Source organism: Gastrolobium bilobum, unplaced genomic scaffold (genome assembly GCF_033153095.1).
Source record: "Gastrolobium bilobum isolate Gb01-03AN ecotype WA unplaced genomic scaffold, APGP_CSIRO_Gbil_v1 utg11804, whole genome shotgun sequence".
Taxonomy (NCBI): Eukaryota; Viridiplantae; Streptophyta; class Magnoliopsida; order Fabales; family Fabaceae; genus Gastrolobium; species Gastrolobium bilobum.
In genome coordinates, this window is record NW_026897403.1 from 217,544 (window position 1) to 234,235 (window position 16,692).

At 36.6% G+C, this 16,692-nt stretch overlaps 1 protein-coding gene across 1 annotated transcript; it reads right to left on the reverse strand.

Annotated features, from left to right (window-relative positions):
* Window positions 1–15,175: 15,175 nt before the first annotated feature.
* On the reverse strand, window positions 15,176–15,951 carry LOC133306664 (uncharacterized). Its single transcript, XM_061506990.1, has one exon. The coding sequence runs from the start codon at window positions 15,887–15,889 to the stop codon at window positions 15,176–15,178; it is 714 nt and encodes a 237-aa protein (XP_061362974.1). The 5' UTR covers window positions 15,890–15,951.
* Between the last annotated feature and the right edge of the window lie 741 nt (window positions 15,952–16,692).

Sequence of the window (16,692 nt, forward strand, 5' to 3'; positions counted from 1 at the left end):
AGGCCAAAGTTATGTTTCATTTGAAACTTTTATTTCTTTGGAGAAAATCCTTGTTCATCATCCTTTTCATTCAACACAAAAAAATTAGGGGGGTATAGGACAAAGGTAATAAAGACTATTTAAACAATGTACCAGAACAAAACAAGACGAAGATGAACTTCGAAATGTAACTGAGGAATCAATTGCATTGTCAAACCATGTTTTAACCAAAACAACTAACAAAAATTGAATTCCTCTTGAAATCTGGAACAAATAAACAGTCACCCAAAACCATAGTCTTATAAATAACTTGTCCTACTGCAAATGCAAACACAAGTTCCCAATTTCAAGCTTAAAATATCTATGTTCATTGCTGACAGGTATGCCATGTTTGAACTACTACAAAGAGTAACAAACATAATCAGTGATTCCTGAATCAATAATTCATTCACTGATCAGGCCTTGATATGCCCATGTCTGGTTCTTTTCATCACCTCTGGGCAATTTTTCTTTCAGTATCCCTTCAGTCTGCACTTGAAGAACTTGCCTTGCGGCTTCTTCATAGCAACTGGTTTGACAACTGATAACCAAGTCATTTTGTTCTTGTTACCACCCTTGGGTTTCCCTTTGGATTTAACAAGACTCTTAGCAAAACCTGCACCGACTGCATTCTGTCTAGCAGAGCTGCTAGACGCAGCAAACATGTCATTAAGAGTCTGAAGCATTTCTACTCCACTCTTAATCATGTACACTTGCTTCTGCAAGTATTTGGAAAGACTGACAATAATATAGCAGCGAAATACCATATCTGCCCTTTCCTAATCTGAGAAATGCATCTTAGTTTCCTTAGACGCATCATCTGCAGGTTGCTATGGCCCTCGCATTGTCAGGACAAATTTTAGCTTCCATGTTTTAGAACAATATCAAAAATTTTCTTTTCACTTATTCATAGTTGATACCATCTAGAGGTTTTCGACTAAAAATCATTTATAAGATATTTTCTGTATAACATATAAAGCACACAATTACAAACAAATAATGCAATAAACAAACGAAGTGCAAGTAGATTCTCGTAACTACTCTTGTTTATTGTTAACAATCCTTCAGTTTATCTTTACAAGGCTTACGATGGGCAAGTCACTTATAAAAACCAAAGTTGTTATTTGGGCCTTCAGTGCCATAGCCAGAGCCTCGATGGGAGGGTTAACAATTTTACCAAAGTTGAATGTAATTAACCATTGTTTAATTTCAAAATTATCCTTAGTGTCTAAGCATTGCCGACGATGGGTCGTACAATACTTTACTAAAATTTTGAAATTATTAAGATTTAATCTAGTGAAATCTGATTATCCTTATCCGATGGGGCTTCAGCGATAACCATTTCACTAATAAACCCACAAATGGAGCCCGCAGGTTTTAAAATTATTTAATTTTTAAAACCTTCACCCATTCAACATTTTTGTTTGAGAATTTTCATATCCCTGTCGAATTCATTGTTTAATTTCAAAATTATCTTTAATAACTTAGTATTATTGACGATGGGCCGTACAATACTTTATTAAAATTTTGAAATTATTAAGGCATAATAAAATCCAATCATGTTTATCCGTTGGGGCCTCACATGATTATTTTATTGATAGGCCCACAATGCGCCTGGAGGTTAAATTAATTTCTTAATTTAAATCTCCTCCCATAATTATTTAGGTCCAGTCTAATAAAATCCAATCATGCTTATTCGATGGGACTTCACATGATTATTTTATCAATGGTCCTATATTGCGCTTGAAGGTTAAATTAATTTCTTAATTTAAATCTCCTTCCATTCAACATAAGCAATATTTTCCAATTTCCACGAATTATTTAATTTGTTTGATTTCAAAAACTATGTAAGCAAGAGCACCGATGAACGTGCATCACTTAGCTTATCTGAATTTTGAAATCATTAAGGTCCTAAAATCCGGTCATGATAGGCAGCGTGTGCTTCACACAATCATGATACATGATTGTGGTATGCAGCGTGTGTTTAACACATGACCATTTTAGTAGATCCACAAATTACTCGCAAAATTAAAAGAATTCTCTTAGGAAATTTTCTTACTAATTGTCTTGATTTTAAACTCCAAAAATAATCAATTTGATTATTCTAGATTTTACCAAAATCATAATAATTAAATTAATTTTCGAAATTAATATAACCATTAATCTAGATTTTGTTTCCAAAATCATAATAATCATAATTTTATTTTACCGGAATATTTAAAATCAAAAACAACGCGCATAATCTATCATACTAGTCGATAATGACATAATAGTAAATATGCAAGTATGACATGTGATCATGCAGCAATATGGCACCTTCCTATCCTATATGACATGTTATCGCAAATATCATGTTAATCGCACATATAATTCATATCATTCAATAAAAACATTAAATAATAAATCCTAATTACTTTAATCCATGGCCTTCCTATTTTAAAGAAAACAAAATAAAACAAAATAAAATAAAATATTACAACTTTGGAATTCGACTTTCGCCTAGCCCATAGTATCTGTCTCAAGCCTCTTTAGGGTTTCCATAGGCCCAAAAGCCCAAAGACCCAATCCTTTGGCGAGAAACCCTAGGACGCGAAAGAGGAACCCTAGCCGTCAGGTCTGCCGCGCCGTCACACGAAGTCAAATCAGGCCGAAACTCCAGGGGAGGGACTGCCACATAGAGACGAGTGCACAGCCGCCGGAACCACCCAAAAAGGTGGTCGGACGCTCCCTCACTCTCCCATTATTTGTCGGAGAGTGGTGGCCACTCTCAGCCGCTTGTGGAGGCACGTGGAGGAGCGTGCAGGATCCGTTGGCGTCGATCTACCCACTGTTGCGTTCATCTTTCCGTCATCTTTCCAACCATATATTGATCGCCCCATTCTGAGATCGGGAAGTCTTCAAAAAGTCTCCGACAGTGATGACTGCGCATCTTCCTCGCGGTATCTCGATCTTGAATTTTTACAAAATATTGAAAAATACACAAGAATTCCGAAAATAAATAAAAAATAGCAAGGAAGAAACCTAATCATATGAGATTAGCCTCCTTGTTACAAATCGAGAAATACACGAGAGACCCTAACCATGGATTAAAGCATTTTTACAGATTAAAATTTAAACTTTAATGAAAATGAACTATAAAGAATTAACAACATGAATATCAATAACAGATACAGAATAAAGGTGCCATATTTTCATTCCCTTCTCCCTTTTCATTGGGTGGGGTTAGCTCCAGGATGAAGTCTGCCAAAGCTTGCGACTTAATTGCCTGTCGAGGTTCATACGATATGTCGAACTCGGAAAGCTCGATGGCCTAGTTGATCATCCTTCCTGCTAGGTCCGGCTTGTGAAGTACTTGCCTGATGGGCTGATTTGTTCGCACGATGATTTGGTTACCTTGGAAATAAGGTCGGAGCCTCCTTGTCGTGGTAAGCAAGGCGAATGCAACCTTTTCGAGCTTCTGGTAACGAAGTTCTGGTCCTTGCAATGTCCGACCTACAAAGTAGATCGGCTGTTGTGACTTGTCGGTCTCCCGTACCAGAGCGGCACTGATGGCCTCTTCCCCTACTGATAGGTACAAGATCAACGTTTCTCCGGGCTCTGGTTTTGACAACACCGGGGGGGTGGCTAGGCAATTCTTAATATTTTCGAACGCCTTTTTGCATTCTTCCCCCTATCCGAACTCTGCTTCTTTTTTGAGGAGCTTGAAGAAAGGCAAAGCCTTCTTTGCCGATCTAGGCAGAAATCTGGTCAGGGCCGCAAGGCGACCTGTGAGCTGTTGAATTTCTTTTTTGCTTTTAGGCTGTTTCATCTCAAGGACAGCCTTGCATTTGTTGGGGTTCACTTCTATTCCTCGGTTGGTAAGCATGAAGCCCAGGAATTTTCCAGCTGGTACCCCAAAAGCACATTTGGTCGGGTTCAGCCTGATCTTGCGAGCTCTTAGCTGCTCAAAAGTCTCTCTGAGGTCGGCGATATGTGCCGATATTTGCATTGACTTGACGATCATGTCGTCGATGTATACCTCCAAGTTTCTTCCAATTTGCGCTTGGAACACACAGTTCATCATCCTTTGATAGGTCGCCCCTGCATTTTTTAGGCCAAAAGACATAACGTTGTAGCAAAAATTTCCCTTTTCTGAGATGAAGGCGGTTTTTTCGTGGTCGTCTGGATGCAATGGGATTTGATTGTATCCAGAGTATGCGTCCATAAATGATAGCAGTTGACTAACACTCCAGTGATCACCAATCCGTCAGTGTGTCCAGGTACGACCATTGCTAGTTTCTCCTGAGTAAAAAACAGTCTTGGGGGGGAAGGTTTGTTGGCTTTCCCTTTGAAGGTCGGCCTGTCTCTTACGGACATGACTTCTTTCAGGTACTTTCTTCTGGCATTGGCCGAGTCTCCTCCCCCACCTAGAGCTCCACTTATGACATTGCATTCGAATTCGTCTTCGGTAAAAGCCTCATCCTTGTCGTCGACCTCTTTTCCTTTGGCAGATCGGTCTTGTCTTTGATCCTTTCTATCCTCTCTCTTTGGGCTTCGACTTCGGCTCCGACTTCTTTGCTTTCACTTATTATTTTCTTGCCCTATGTTCAGATGATATATTGCTTCAACTTCCCCTCTCTGACGTGCTTTTCAATTGAATCTCGGAGGTCCCAACAGTCATCCTTAAAGTGACCGTTTTGATCGTGGAAGGCGCAGTATTTGTTCTTGTCTAACCCGAACTTGGTTTTGAGGGGTCGAGGTCTCTCGACATTGCGCATCTCGGTCTGAGCCACCTCTTTCCATATCCTGGATCTGGACACGTTCAAAGGTGTATAATCGTCATACTTCCGACCTCTTATCACGAGTGTCCTTTGCTTTTTTGGATCCCTTCTGGTCCCTGTCTTTGTTGTTTTTCTTACTCGGTCTCTGACGAGTCGGGCATCGTCCTCGAGTTTCGATGTAGACCTTCTGCATGTCTTCCACGTCAATGTATTTATCCGACCTTTGTCGGAACTCTTCCAGATCGTTCACCGGGTTCTTATAGATAGACCTCGCCAGTGGGGAGTCGCCATCTAATCCTGAAATGATTAAGTGGAGGTGCACTGCTTCAGTTAAGCCCCGGACCTTGAGGACGGCATCCTTGAATCGATCAAGGTACTTCCTCAGTGATTCGTTCTCCTTCTGCCGGATTCTTTCCAAAGCATAGGCTGGCATCGGATGCACCGTACTTGTTGCAAAGTTAAGTCGGAAAGTCCGAGCTAGGTCCTCAAACGAATCGATTGAGTTCCTAGGGAGCCTGGTTATCCAGGTCATCGCCTGACCAGTCAATGTCGTCGCGAAGATCCTGGCCTTAATAGGTCCAGTGAACCCGTTGAACAACATCTCGATTTTGAAAGCCTCTAAATGGGCTTCTGGGTCCTGACTTCCGTCGTACGGAGGTATCCTGGTGCTCTTGAATCTCGGCGGTATGGCCAAGTTCATGAGCCTCCCAGTGAATGGGCTATCATTAGCCTCTTCATCATCCAGATAATTTTCGTCCTGGTTGTCGTTCGGACCTCCACCATTCCGGTTGTTGCCGATGTAAAGGTTCTGCATATTCTGCGCGTTTCCTTCGACTGTAGCCGCGTTCTGACATTGCGGGCCATCATTAACAGTGTGGCCTTTCCTACCAGATCGGCCTTCAGCGTTTTGATGTCGGAGGTCTTCGACTGTAGCCGCGTTCTGACGTTGCGGGCCATCATCAACAGCGTGGTCGTTCCTTCCAGGTCGGACTTCAGCGTTTTGACGTCGGAGGTCTTCGGTGTTCCGATTTTGGACGCCTTCAGCATTTTGCTGTTGAGGTCCGGAGGTTGCGGCCTGTCCGGCTACCCTAGGTCGGCCTTCCGTGTTCAGATTTCTCAGCTCGGCCTCAAATGTCGCCATCCTTTGGGCATCCATTCGTTGCTGAGTCAGGAATCTATTTTTCATCTCTTGTAATCTTTGAAGGATTGCACCCATGGCCATCGTGGTCACGTTCGGTGGCTCATTGTGTGGAGGCGGACGAGCTATAGCCGCCATCGTACTGATCTGGGGTCTGAGAGTCGGTCCCTGAGTGTCGACCTCGCCGACCTGTACCTCTACTAGCACCGGGTTTGCGTCCGATTGGAGCTGTTCCAATGCAGATTGGTGTTGAGGCATACCATAAGGCTAAGGCTGGGATTGATGCGGCGACATTTGGGCGTTGCTAGACGTCGAAAGAGTGTTCGTCATCGTGGAATGGGAGTCGAAATTTATCGTCCCCACAGACGGCGCCAATGTTAGGTCCTGGATAAATCATATTGCTATACCGTATGGTATGCGCTCAGAGATAATGTATACCAACTGTATACTAGGCTTGTAGCCGAGGTCCCAATCACTGTGCACAAGCAATAGGCTTATAGCCAAGGGGTGGGTGTGTGCACAGTGTGGGTAGTATTAGTAAATAGGTTAAAAACGTGTTTACCTGGGGTCCTTAGGCTCTTATTTATAAGATTACCTTCCTAGGCTTGGGCCTTTTGAGCTCCCCCAACTGCATTAGGATTTAACTCCCTTTCTGTTGGGATATGATCCATATCTTGTGCCTCTTGGCTGTTTAGAGCTGTTGAGATGTGTATGACTCTATCTCTTAGTAGATTCTTAGATGGGTAGTTGGGATATGATATTCATGTCCATAACAGATTCTATCCCCAAGAATAATCATTCTGACTATTTTGCCACTCATATTCTTTTGCATGTTCAACAAGAGCACAATGCTGTTCCCAAGAGTCCACTCTATGATTTTCATGCAGATTTGAGTCCCAACCTTGGTCAGCAGGATTTGGATCTGAAGGCTTTGGTATTTCTGCTTCCGCATCCTCCGATCCAGTACAGGAAAATGACTGATTCGAGAGTAGAGAACTACCAAGAATCACATCCTCCTCATATCTTTCTTCCTCGCCGAGTACAGTTGCTTCTCTTTCCGAGTCCAGAACAAGTTCAGGGTAAACGCTTAAATTCCAATCTACATCGTCAATGTAAATGTCAGGATCAGGCACAGATATGTTGCAGGGAAGGCCGTTGATCTTAGCCCAAAACCTCTTTTTTGCATTGTCAAATGCCTCTTTGACAGCAGAGTCATCCCAGTGCACCACATTGTCATGTGGATACATGTACCTCTTGCAATCTATTAGCTTTTGCCATGGAACTGAACCAACTATAGCACAAAACATCTTTTGCCATGAAGGCACAGTTGAATGACTACTATCTGTGAACCAAAAAGAATAATTCAATCAGCTGATAATTAAAGTGAGGACCTACTGTGATACCAGGAACACATAATAATAAAAAGTGTCTCATTGTCTAAAGCAATTAGAAAACATGATTTGCATGAGTAGGAATATGAATGAATGGACACAAGTCATATTCATATGAGAATTTAAATGAAAAACCAATATGAATGAATACATAACATGACAGGGATTTCGTGATGGCACCAGGCACCATCAAACCAGAACTCATCCCATGTGAAAAAATTTCAATTTTTATATATATCTAACTAAAGCTAATTCATATAAACTTATGACTAGCAAAAAATTAGTAATTCATCCCATGACACAGAAAAGCAAGAAAACAATTCAAAACCACCCATTTAAATTAATTAATTAAATAATAAATAAATGAATAAGTGAACCCCACTTCTGAAACCAAAACCCCAATTGAACCCATTCAAAAGAAGGAGGATCATGATATATTTATCAATTCTAAAACTCACCCATTTTTTTCAAGTCTGTCTTGAAACAAATTAAAAAGAAAAAAGAAAAGAAAAAGAATAATCCATGCAAAAAAAAAAAAAAACCCTCTAAAAAACAATTTAACGCGCTCAAAAAACCAAACTAAACAAAATTAAAAAAACAAAAGAGAAAGAAAGAAAGAATGAATGGTACTAACCCAAAGATGGCTTTCTGTCATTAGACGACGATCGACCTTGTTTTCTCCAATTAGTCATGCTCCAAAGCAAAATTAAAAGACCCAGATTGTTACAAAAAAAAAAGAGACCCAGATAAAGAACTTTGAAAACTATGCCAAGCAGTTTAGAGGCACAAAACAACAAAAAAATTACCAAACTTTGGTACGACACATATCTCAGGAATTCCACAACAGATAGAGAGTGAGAAAGACTTTTATATGAATGTACAGGGACACTACGGTACCAACAAAAAGAAAAAAATAGATTGTGGGCAAAAAGACAAAAAGGAAACAGCAGCAGCAGCAGCACCAGAGAGTGTAATTAAGGAGTGTGAAGACACCCATTGACCCCACTCAGAGACAGCGATAAATCTACAGAGAAAGCGCTTTTTAGAATTTTTTAACCCGCAAAGAACCAATTCGAATAAAAGCTTTAATTCGTAAATAATGAGGGTTTTTCAATCATTTATATTACTTTTTAACATATTTATTATGGGTTAAAGAATAGATAATGTATAGCCCATCTAGGCTATTTGATCCTTTTACTCCTTATTAATTAATTAATAATTATTTTGTCTCTTATTTAGAATTATCTATCAATCTGTCTCTATTTAACCGATTAACTTAAAGATTTAATCGATTAAAAGGTCAAACTGAAAAAATGGTTGATTTGAAGATTTAATCAATTAAATCTTCAAACTAATCGACTAAATCTCCCTCTTAATTTATTTAATCGATTAAAACTTATATTTAATCCATTAAATATACCAAATGAGCGTGAAAGCATTGATACCAATTCGTAAAACGCAATCAGCTATTATTAAATACAAAACACAATCATCTCCTTTTATTAAATACAAAACACAATCAGCTCCTATTATATATGAAACGCAATCAGTTCCAATTAAATACAAAACGCAATCAGCTCCTATTACATTAAATTCAAAATTCAAATAATATCCAATACACGAAAAACTGATTGAAGATTCTGCTAAGTATTACATTAAATTCAAGATTCGCAATCAACTCCTTTTGTTTATGGAGGAGATTTGACCTTTGTTGTCTGTTGCGATTTGATAAGAGCTGATTGCGTTTTGTATTTAATAGGAGTTGATTGCATTTTGTATTTAATTGGAGCTGATTGTGTTTCGTATATAATAGGAGCTGATTACATTTTGTATTTAATAATAGGAGTTGATTGTGTTTTGTATTTAATAAGAGCTGATTGCGTTTTATTAAGAGTTGCCATTTTTTTTTTTTGATAACAAGTTGCCATTTTACGAGTTGGTATCAATGCTTTCATACTCATTTGAGATCTTTAATTGAATAAATATAAGTTTTAATCGATTAAATAAATTAAGAGGGAGATTTAATCAATTAACTTGGAGATTTAATCAATTAAATCTTCAAGTCAACCATTTTTTTTTTTCAGTTTTGACCATTTAATCGATTAAATCTTCAAGTTAATCGATTAAAGAGGGTTGATAGATAATTCTGAGTAAGGAGCAAAATTGTTATTAATTAATTAATAAGGGACAAAAGAGTCAAAAAGCCAGCCCATCTATCTATATTAAGAAAATTTAAAAAAGAAAAAAAAGAAAGGTGAAGGTGATTAATCAAATCTATCATATTCGTTTTTGTATTTATAGCACGTGGTTTCTTTCTGATTATTTTAAATAATGTATTCATATGGGTGCCTCTATTTTTAAGACCAGGTCAGTGTAGCACTTTTATTTTATTTTATTTCTTTTATTTAAAACATTTTTCTAGATTCATTTTTTTGGCGATTAATATAGATAAAATATTTACATTAAGTTTAAAATGATATTTTTCTAAGATAAAAATAAATAAATAAATTCAGATTATAATTTATTTGAGGATTATAATAATTTTTTTCACTATAATTTTAAATAACTTATCTATGACTTATTTTATTTTGGAAAAATCTTCAAATTCTTTGAAAATCTCGACATGATAATGTTCTTAATTTAAGAAAAAAATTTAAAAATACAGGCCTTTCATTTTTTTTTTAATTTAGAACAAGAAAAAGAAAAGCTTAATTTTTATTTTAAGTAAAAAAATTTCTTATTTAATTTTTGTGAAAATAAGAGTTATTATGTACGGGTGTTCGCGTTCTAGATTGGATCGATTTTGAAACAAAAATCATCTGATCTAATCTCTTCAGTTTGATCATTAAATCATCCATTCGGTTTGAATTTCTTTAAAATTATGATCCTATCCTATCCAATTTTATTCGGTTTGGATTGAATCGATTTTTTGATTTTTCAAAAAGTCTAAGATTTCAGCCATATAAATTATTAGCTATATCAAAATAAGTTTCAAGTTACAAACTACGGAAAAATTCAAATCTTCAAACGAAAACAAGTCTTAAAACTCGTTATGAGTTAAGATAGATTAATAGATAATAAAAATATAAAACAAGATAGTTTACTATCAAGAACATCTAAGATTCAAAATAACAAGATTTCAAGTATGGGTGTAAATGGATCAGGCTGGCCTAGCCCAGCCTACAGGCTAGCCTATAGGGGTGTTCAAAATATCCAAATGAACCGAACCGATCCATAACCAAACTGCTCCACATTTTAAAAACCAGTTATTTTTAAAAACCGGTTTCATACGAAAATGCATTTCATTTTAATGGGTTATTTACCAAACCATAAAAATAATTGGTTATCCATGGTTATTCATGACCACCAAACTGCTCTACAATTTTATATATACTTTGCGCTGCTGCTGAAGATACCTCTCTGCATAATAAATGCAACTTTAAATCTATTGTCGGTGCTTCAATTTTCCTGGTTCGAAAATATCCAGGTTGCTTACAGTTTTTGATGAAAATTGAATGTTCACTCTGCATACAGAGTATGAGGTTGTGAAGGAAAAGAGAAAGAATAACAATTACAAGGGTAAGAAATCAAGATAAATAAACTTAATGCAAATTTAGATTCAGTATGCGCTGACATGTGGTTATCTTTTACGCATGTAGCTTTTTGTTAGTTGTAAAAAATAAGAGTGGTTTAAAAAAATAGTTGGACAACCATCAGTATATTTTAAGACTTTAAAGGGTGAATAAGTGGATGAATTAGAACTGATCAGATCTTATATAAATTCATCATTGTTTCTTCTGTATTTGCGCAGTGCATCACTTTGGTGGACTATTATACACAAGAGTTTCTACTTAAGTAGAGTCCTACGTAACCATGGAAGGAAGGAAGAAGAATACAAAGAGTTTATACTTAGGTATTTTTTATTTATTTAAAAAAAAATAGCACAACTCATCAAAAATTAGTTTTAAATTTGTTACAAAACCGGTTTTAACTTAATAATCAATTTATGATTCAAAACCGGTTTTGATTTAAAATCGATTTTGAATTAAAATCGGTTCAAAATCGGTTTTCAATCAAAACCGGTTACAATTCATAAACCGATTTGGAAAAACTAAAACCGATTTTTAAAATAGAAAACCGTTTCGGTTTAAAAACCAAATCATTTAAAGCCGCTCCATGCGCATCCCTACTAGCCTATATTTGGCCTGGTCTAGCCTAACCTTTTTTTTTTCTCTTTCAATAATTAAGGAGATTGGTAAACTACAACTTATAAGAGAATTTGCAAAAAAAGATTTCAATTTTTTTCCCATCAGTTTGCCTTTCTATATTATTTTCTTCGTTGGAGCGGACGTTGCACGTAATTAGAAATGAGATAAATTTTTAATATTTCCTAGTACGCATTTTTTCTAACTATATTTATTCTACCCATTTATTTTATTTTTAATTTCATATAAGCTTAAGTTTTTCTAAATTTAATGAAGAAAAATAAGTACTACATTACACAGTTATGAATATCGTACGATATACGATACAATTCACAAGTTCAACGATACATATCGTGAGGTGTATATATTAAAAAGAGATTTGTATCGAACGATACGATACTGTATCCTACGATTTGAAAATTCAAGCAAATTTTTTAACTTTTAATATTAAAAAGAACAAGAGCAAAATAATATCAGCATACTTGATAAACGAAATAATATTGTTAACAATAATGACAAGGGAAAAGTACATCAGATTGTTGAATAAGAAATGAGAGATGAGTCAAATGACCATTCTAATAAAGAGGATGATAGATTAATTATGTCACCAATAGATACTGATAGTAGTAATAATATTAATTTTAATTATTAATGAGTGAGATAATAATTGGTTTGCAATTTAGTTACTGATCCGGATAAAATATAAGCTCAACCAGGGCCCAATAGCACATGGAAACCCAAACCCATTAAAGACCTAGAACAAAGCACAAGGAACAGGCACGAACGCGATGACCATATCGCGGCACACAAGGCAACGCCACCGCGCCTTAACACTAGTAAGCAACAGACAGCTCCAGCTCGCCACAACTCTACCACTAGACACTATGAAAGATAAGGCTACGAAAGGTCCCCTGTCTGACCTGCAGCCCAAGACTGGCCACTCAGAAGCCATGCCGCCTTAACAAAGGCGGCATCACAACTACTATATAAACACACGATATACCACCAAGGTACGATCATCTTTTACTTTCACAACATAAAACACCTGCCTCTGATAGTGACTTAAGTATCAGAGTGTCTTCGCAGGTACCCCCCATTTGGTGCAACGTGAAGGACAAAGGGCTCAAGCTCGCTCTAACAGCAGTACCAGGCTCAGGCCAATAACCACCAAAGGAGTCTCAACTGTGTGTGATTGGGCTCAATACGTATCGGACAGTCCATACCGTATTTGGTCCGATCAGTTACTAATGTATTTTGTTTATTGGATCCTTTTTAGAATTTGGATCTATCTGTCACTTCTGCTATCTATCTCTGTCTTTAAAAAATGATTCTATTTGTCATTATTTTTGTCATATATCTATTTCGCTACTTCCTCAACTGCAATACGCTATAATGCTATTGGGTTTTTCGAGATTAGCCGCAACATGCTGCAATTCGCATTTGATAACTATAAACCAGGCACCATCAAACCAGAACTCATCCCATATGAAAAAATTTCAATTTTTATATATATCTAACTGAAGCTAATTCCTATAAATTTATGACTAGCACAAAATTAGTAATTCATCCCATGGCACAGAAAAGCAACAAAACCATTCAAAACCACTCATTTAAATTAATTAATTAAATAATAAATAAATGAACAAGTGAACCCAACTTCTGAAACCAAAATCCCAATTGAATCCATTCAAAAGATGGGCGATCATGATATATTTATCTATTCTAAGACTTACCCACTTTTTTCAAGTCTGTATTGAAAAAAATTAAAAAAAGAAAAAGAGTAATCCATGAAAAAAAAAAAACTCCAACCCGCGCCCACAGAAACCAAACCAAACAAAATTAAAGAAACAAAAGAGAACGAACGAAAGAAAGAAAGAATGACACTAACCCAAAGGTGGCTTTCTGTTATTGGACGAGGATCTCAAGTGACCCACTTGATGATGACCCTCACCTTGTTGTTTTCTCCAATTAGCCATGTACAGATGAAAAAGGGAAAGAACCGAGCCACAAAAGAACAAATTTTTTTCCAAACTTTGGCACAACACGGATTTCAGAAATTCTCTCAACAGTAAGAGAGAGAAAGAGGGGTACATGCATGTATGGGACATTGACCATGTTGCCGCTCCTTTAATAAAAAATTATCGGATTGTCAAGCCAGGAAAAAATTTGTCAAAATGCCACATCACAATCTCTCTAGTCTGACAAGCAGGAATGGTCTGGACACGTGTCAGCGTATGAATGGTCAACCATTCTCGCTGGACTGTCTAGGTAGAATGACAAAATGCTGACACGTGACAAAAGTACAGGCATACAGAGAATGCTTGTACTTTTGCAGAGTGTTAGCATTCTGTCATTCTAGCTGGGCAGCCCAGCGAGAATGGTTAACCATTCAGACGCTGACACGTGTCCAGACCATTCTCGCTTGTCGGACCAGCAAGATTGTGACGTGACTTTTTGACGAAAATTTTTTTTGACATGACAATCCAGTAATTTTTTGCCTTGACAATATAGTCAATGTCTATGCATGTATAGGGACACATAGGTACCAACAAAAAGTAAAATAGAGATGGTGCGGAAAAAGACGAACAAGAAGCAGCAGCCGATGCAAAAGAAGACGGTGTAACTGAGGAGCTCATTTAATGTGGGCCGGGAGTAGAAGCTCCCATTCTAAAAATGAATAAAAAAATGAATTGAGATGTAATTTAAAAGAAAAAAAAGGATATAAATGATTTTTTTTTTCTTTTTTAATAAAGGACCGCAACATAGTGTCATGGTCCTGGGCCACATTAGAAAATTCCGTAACTGAGGAGCGTGAAGATGCCCGTGGACCCCACTCAGAAACAGAGCAACCACTCCGAGGTTTCTAAATTTTTTTATAACTGCTAGAAAATCAATTCAATCAAATGTTTAAATTTGTAAATGAGAATTTTTGAATGATTTATAGTAATTATTTTTTAACATGATTTTGGTGAGCTTAAAGGGTAAAAAATATCCAGCCCATTTCATAAAAGAAAACGAAGGCACTAAGAATTAAATCTATCATATTCGTTTTGTATTTATAACACGTGTTTTCTGTCTCTTGTATTTTTTTTTATTCACTTTTTTTATAATTTACTGTACCGGTTATATTATTTTAATTATAATATAATGCATTCATATGAACATAAATATAGATCATAATTTAATTAAGTCAACTGGTTAAATTGATAATTTAATATAGATCATATTAAAAAATATAAAGATAATTAAATCAAATAAAGCTGGTTTGCACTCTTACCGATTGAACCAACCGAGCCGTCCATTCATGTGAAAAAATATGTAAGCAACAAAGAAATACTTAAAAGAGCTAATTTTCTCCATTCTAAAAAATATAGCTTCTCTCGACCTCCAAGAAGATTTCTGTGGTCTTTCTCTGGTTAAATATTTATACTAATTTCAAACATTTTTATTATAAAGTTTTTTCCTAATGTCAATAAAAACAGATCAGAGATGAAATTATGAACAAAAATAAATAAAAGCAGCAATAGATCATCAAGGATAAGGCCTTATTGTATATTACGTGCTACCCATATAACAAAACTTGTATCTTCGAGCCACATTCACAAAACATAAGTTTCATAGGAGTCCTTGCAGTATAAGACCTTTGATCCTTAGCCTTTATCTTCATTTATCATGCAGCAAGAGTAGGTATTTTGTCAAGTTGTCTACATAGGGACGTTCATAAGTAAAATTTCCCCTCTTTCCTCTATTCATCTGATACCCGTTACCATGATATGCAGGAGAAGTCTTAGACAATGCCATGTTTTCTCTTTTTCTATTATATTCATCCCATGTTCCCCATTTCCCATTCCCACCAGTTCTTCCTTTGCCCATGTTATTCAAGTCACCACTTTGGTGCTCCCTCTGATTCCATCCCCAAGAATAATCATTCTCACCATTTTGACACTCACATTCTTTTGCATGTTCAACAGGAGCACAATGCTGTTCCCAAGAGTCCACTCTTTGATTTTCATGCAGATTTGAGTCCCAACCTTGGTCAGCAGGATTTGGATCAGAAGGCTTTGGTATTTCTGCTTCCGCATCCCCCCATCCCGTACAGGAAAATGACTGATTCAAGAGCAGAGAACTACCAAGAATCACAACCTCCTCATATCTTTCTTCCTCGCCGAGTACCATTGCTTCTCTTTCAGAATCGAGAACAAGCTCAGGGCAAACGCTTAAATTCCAATCTACATCGTCAATGTAAATGTCAGGATCAGGCAAGGATATGTTGCAGGGAAGGCCGTTGATCTTAGCCCAAAACCTCTTTTTTGCATTGTCAAATGCCTCTTTGACAGCAGAGTCATCCCAGTGCACCACATTGTCATGTGGATACATGTACCTCTTGCAATCTATTAGCTTTGGCCATGGAACTGAACCAACTGAAGAACAAGACTTCTCTTCCCATGAAGGCACAGTTGAATGACTACTGTCTGTGAACCAAAAAAGAATAATTCAATCAGCTGATAATTAAAGTGAGGACCTACTACGATACCAGGAATACATAATAATAAAAAGTGTCTCATTGTCTAAAAGCAATTAAAAATCATGGTTTGCACAAAAAGACAACCAAGAAACAATATGGAAAATTGGAAGAAAGGAAAGAGCCTCAGTAAAATGAATGGACACAAGTCACATTCATAGGAGAATTTACATGAGAAACCAATATTAATGAATACATAACATGGCAGGGATTTCGTAATGGCAACGGGCACCATCAACCAGAATTCATCCCATGTGAAAAAATTTCAATTTTTATATATATCTAACTAGGCTAATTCCTATAAACTTATGACTAGCAAAAAATTAGTAATTCATCCCATGGCACAGGAAAGCAACAAAACCATTCAAAACCACCTATTTAATTAAGTTTTCCTTTAATTAATTAAATAATAAATAAATGAAGGGTTTTATTAATCTCATGTTAAAGGAGATAAGTTATCTCATGTCATAGAGATAAATTTGTGGGCTCCACCACTTGAAAAATAAAAAGAAAAGAAAAGAAAAAGGTGGCACCGTTATCGAATAGTGTCTAGTTATCGAAGAGTGTGTAGAAGATAAAATTATCATATGTAACATAAAAGTAGTTTTTTCCATAAATGAATAAGTGAACCCCACCTCTGAAAACAAAACCCTAATTG